The 5,314-nt window shown below is 35.9% G+C and overlaps 1 protein-coding gene across 1 annotated transcript in view; it reads right to left on the reverse strand.

Annotated features, from left to right (window-relative positions):
* ROCK2 (Rho associated coiled-coil containing protein kinase 2) overlaps positions 1-5,314 on the reverse strand; it is an 80,010-nt gene that overhangs the window by 40,681 nt on the left and 34,015 nt on the right. Inside the window, exon 4 of the mRNA XM_035895323.1 lies at positions 1,665-1,802. Within this exon, the coding sequence (XP_035751216.1) occupies positions 1,665-1,802 (138 nt within the window). The remainder of the gene's footprint in view (positions 1-1,664; positions 1,803-5,314) is intronic.

The following is a 5,314-nucleotide window of genomic DNA, read 5'->3' on the forward strand; positions in this document are numbered from 1 at the left end:
GACATTTGACCTTTAGATTAACATTTATTGTATATTATTGACAGAAGACCTATATTATAAATATATATTTTAATACATATATATTGCACTGTAGCTGTTTTCAAAAACGGATAGTATATAAAATATATATATAAGATAATGCATTTGGTCATTAAAATCTAAACTAAAATCCAAAATGGTCTCTGTATTCTCATATGAAAAGATATTAATATAACACAATAATTGATAACAACACTGCCTTTATACAGCGCTTTTATCGCCCTCAAGGTATTTAATGAAAAATTTTTTTTTTTTTTCAAAATTATCTAGGAGTCTGGTTTCACTTGTTTTTCACATAAAAAAGAAGGCACAGAGAAGCAGTGTGATCTGCCCCAGTTTCTAGCTCAGAACAGGACCTACATTTTCTTCAAACCAGCTCGATGTCCAATCCCACTGGACCACATTACCTAAATATATCACACTAATACACTTCATCATAGAAGGCACAATTGCAACTACACTTTGATTCATTTGCTATTTACAAACTCACAGGTATATTCATATCTTGTTTGCTAGACCTTCCTTTGAAAACTGAATGTCATACATTTCTCATTACTCTCAGCTGCATGTAAAAAATAAAAGTAAGTCCAGACAACTACTGTGATTAGAACAAAAACAAAGAACTAAATAAAAATTCATGTATTTGTTTAAGCATTTCTGCTGAATATAGGCAAGAACATAGAATATGCTCAAGATATTTAAGATGTTTTGCTTAAGAATAAAACACCTAAATAAAAAAAACCTTGTAAAACATTTCTTACACACATGAGGTAAAGCGTTATGAAGAATATATGGAAAACTTAAGGCCAGTCTTTACTTATTAAATATAGAGAAGCAAGGCAATATATGAGAGAACATTTGAACGTATTAATTATTTAACAAAATTAAGTACTAACAATTCCTCTAAGCATATGCTTCACTACTCATTTTATTAATAGATGTATTCTACCAGTTACAACAAATTGCAATATTTAGTACTAATTCTTCCCAAAGGCATAACTCCTATTACAAACACGATGATAATACATGTCATGAGACAGCTGCAAGTAATGGTGTTCAAGACCAGCTGAAGAAGTCAGCTCTCCATTACTGGGATATTGCTTCTGAGCTGAGATGCAGTAATTAACCACTAAACAGAAGCAAACCACTGCTACAACCTCCTGTCCCGCAGGAGACCAGGACTGTGCACTCATCCATCTACCAAATCACAGCCAAAAAGACAGTAACTACTTAAAGCACTCTTAATACTAATTGCCTATGATCAAGTGACTGTATCATGAGAAAAGACTGGAAATAATGTTGACATTTGTTTCTACGTTTCTAAACAGATTTTTTCTTAGTTGGAAAGGTAGCCTCCCTATTATTCCAAATGATTACGTGGATATTTCAAAAATCTGTTCAATCCCATTTTATGATGTATTTGTAATGACTCAAATGTACATTAATCTACATTCTAACACAGCCAAATACACAAAACTCCATGAAATTGCTGTGAATATGCATCTTTAAAAATTAAAATCTGAACCTAACCCATTATTTGAGTTTAGATGTAAATTCAAAACCAGTTCAAGACTGGGAAAAATTCATGGCTTTCTTATTATTTTATTCTTACATATCTTCCTTACCTGAACCACCCACGGACTGTTGGCAAAGGCCATGATATCTCTTTCTTCCCAGAAAAAGGCTGAATCTGATCGCTTGATCATTTCAAATTTACTAAGTAGCTTCATTGCATAAACCTTCTGTGTCATTTTATGGCGAACCTGTTGGTTGAGAAAGAAGGGAAACAACTTTTTTAAAATGCCTTGGAAAAACCTGAATATCAGCAGAGTATATTTCTTCTACATGCAAACTGCATTCTGGGATGTGATGCCTCCAGGTTTTCATATACCCAATTTTCTATACAGGAAGGATTTGATAACTTCCAAATCTGGAAAGAAAACTTAACAGCTCCTCCAAAAAAAACATAGCAGGGGTGGAACAAAAAGGATGCCAAATGCAGCCCCAGAAGAGGAGCTGCAGGGCCATGAGAAGGATGTGCCTCAGGAGCTCCTAGGAGGTAGCTGTTTTATTGAAGATGCACTGATAGAAGCATATGTTCTTCCTCACTATGGCTATGAGCATAAAAATGAGAGCTGACTCCAGTAGTCTGCTTACTCAAATTCAAACTGCTTTAAAAAAATCCCCAAACCCAAACCAAACCAAACAAAAAAAACAACCCAAAACTCAGAATGAGAAAAGTAGCATCTTCCTCTAAAGAACTGGACTACTCTTCTTAACATTTTCTGAAAACCACCCAGAACACTAAAAACTGTTGCGTTCATTCATGTTAGAAATTCTGCAAGCAGTCCACTTCAGTCTCTTCGAATTTTTATTTTTCACAAAAAAGATCGCTCTATTTATTTTCTTAAGTAGTTATTAAATTAACTTCAAATGGTGTAAAATTAAATTAATAACATAAATCTTGTTTGAAAACTGAAATTAAAACTTTTATGAGAAAATTTGAAAACATTTTGGAAAACTTAATCTGAATATGGACATGAAACAAAATCCTTAATGTACAGACTGTAAAGTCATTACCCTGTTAATGAAACAATGTTAGATTTATGCTACGTTATAAAGCAACTACTAAAGGGAGAGTTTTTTAACATTCTTGAGTGTTCCTTAGAGAAATCAAGGTGAGAAGTATTCAGCTGTAAGATGTCTGAATCAGCAGAAAAAAGGAAATTAACTGCATCTTAAGTTTCTGCATATTTTCTTCACATGGAAATAAAATATTCAGAGGAATAGTTTGTGCAATCAGAACCAAACGGTTACGACTTTCTGGTGCGTTTAAAAACCTCTTACTTTTTACACAATGTCTATGTTTAATTATGCTACTTGAAAGAATGTTTAACAGGCTCTTTTCCTGAACAGCTGTAAATGTTTCAGGTTCATTATGTCTGCAGTGCAAAGCTTCAGAGAGGCACCGATTTGTTCTACAAACCTGGGAGCATCAGTCTCCTGCTCCTGAGGAGCTGTTAGCGTTCAAAGTTGCTGAAGCCAACAGGAATGAACTGCAGAAGTAGGAGAAGCATTGTGGGGGGATCTCAGAAAGAGTAAGAATATGAACAGAAATAGGATTATTTAGGAACTTGCTGTTCATGAAATTGGGCCTTTTTGCTCTCAAGATACAGGTACAAAAATTGTAGAATTAGTACCTTGCACACTTTAACACTCACGAACAACCTTTCATATAGCTGGATCAAAAAGCCTCCAACCAAACACCAAATGAGAAACACGTTATCTACACGCATTAACAACTCTATAAGCATGTATATTTTAAGGCATTAACAATTAACCAGCTATTGAAGGTGTCATAAAAAAAGATTTTGAAAACTACCTCCTTCCCACTTAGTAATCCCACATGGGATTATTTATAAAGACTTGGTGGTGCACCACAAACTATATGCCACGTAGTAGAGATTCTGTAATCCAGCTCAAACCCAGAAGAAATACAAAGACCAGCAACCTCAAAAGATATCTAATTGGAGATGCATCTTCTGTGAAAGCTCTGCAAAATATTTAGTAGTTTACAATTCCTAAGGTTGTTGTGTACTCTTGCTTGGGTGTAGTTAGTATAAGCACCTCCATTTATGAGAATAATTGTCTCCTACAATTTAGGAAAAAACAGACTCGAAAAGTCAGCACAGTCTGAAGCAAGCTCATGCATAGGAGAAGCAAAGTAAACGGGAGTATGGGGAGCAGAAATCACAGTCTGTGCACCTCTCTAAGGTGGTGCCAATGGGTTATCCATTGGCTAACTTCCTGATTAAATTTCAAGATACGTTCATTCTCTGTAAAAAAAAAATCAAGGAACCAAAGCAACAACTATCATGCTGGCACACCCAAAGGCTGAGTGTGTCTTGGCATGCCTTACAGGTGAACAGACCTACTGGTGATACTACTTCTCGTATCACCACCACGGCCCCTGGAGACAGCCTATGTAGCTGCTAGCCACTGTGCTTTTTACCCAGAGCTATATTTGTACATACATATATTGGCTCATATAGCAGATTATTCATGTATTAAACTGGCATGATGTTTCAATTTCTTCCAACTGTTTAAATGAACTGCCAAATTTAAACTGCAGCTCACCAGAGTAACTCTCAAAATAGGTAGGAAAATCCCTTCGTGCCGTCAGCACTGAGTAACATGGCCTCGTCTAACTTACGAAAATGCATTAAGAAATAAGAATTTCCCTCTACTCTGTTTCATCAACCTAAGACTTTCAAGAAACAAGTATGCACAAAGTGCACCCACAATTTTTACAGCATTCACGTCAGAAGACAATCTGTAAACAAAGACAAAACCATATCCATTTGACGTTATCAGATTGAGTACATAGCACTCACTGATAATGGTACCATCTTTTCTGCGATAAAAGAAAATTAAGATCCTGAAGTTGAGTTGTGAAATGAACTCTAAGGTTTGAAATAATCACAAATATCCTAACATGCTTAATAGAGCCATAAGCAATTACCACAGATAGGGTACCAAAGTTCATGTCTTGATAAGTTTCCAGGTAATAGACCATGACTGCTTTATTTGTATTACCACAGAAGTGTACATCAGCAGTGGCTGGGGAACTAAACCTAATAAACAAAGCACTTAATGGAAAAAACTAAACCAGCACCTGTTTCCGTAGGACATGACAGCCGCTGGTTTGCAACACTAAGAAATCATGTAGTAAAGAACGTCACCCAGACCATCCTTTACTACCCAAAAAAAGAAAGAGTTAGCCTTGCTTTCTATTCCAGTTGTCTATTCCAGTGCATGATCAAGTCAGTCTCCTGTGTCACTGCAACATTACAGTACTTTGGAACTGAGGATATGTTTCAATTTCAAATCAAGAGGATTTTTCCTCAAGTGAAAACAAACGAGGTACTCAGGACATGCTTTTGTAAATTACTGTTTCTGCATAAACCACAAATAACATATTAAGCACCATAATTCAATTTTTCTGTCTGCCCTAGACACCAGTCACTTTTATTTATGGCACTGCATAAGAGAAGAAGCGATCTGGCAGCTGGCAATTATTTTCTTAGCTTTCCTCATCACTACAGACCCAGCAAAGCCAGAGGCCAGAGCTCAAGAATAGAGTTTAATACTTCTGGAGTTATAGGAAATTGTTTCTCCACCAAAGTCAGACGCTCAGACCAAAGTCATCTGATCTCTCGTTACTGGACTGAATTTTTTAATTTTTTTTTTTGGGGGGGGGGGGGGGGGGGGGGCA

Source organism: Egretta garzetta, unplaced genomic scaffold, assembly GCF_000687185.1.
Source record: "Egretta garzetta isolate BGI_Z169 unplaced genomic scaffold, ASM68718v1 scaffold15, whole genome shotgun sequence".
Lineage (NCBI taxonomy): Eukaryota > Metazoa > Chordata > Aves > Pelecaniformes > Ardeidae > Egretta > Egretta garzetta.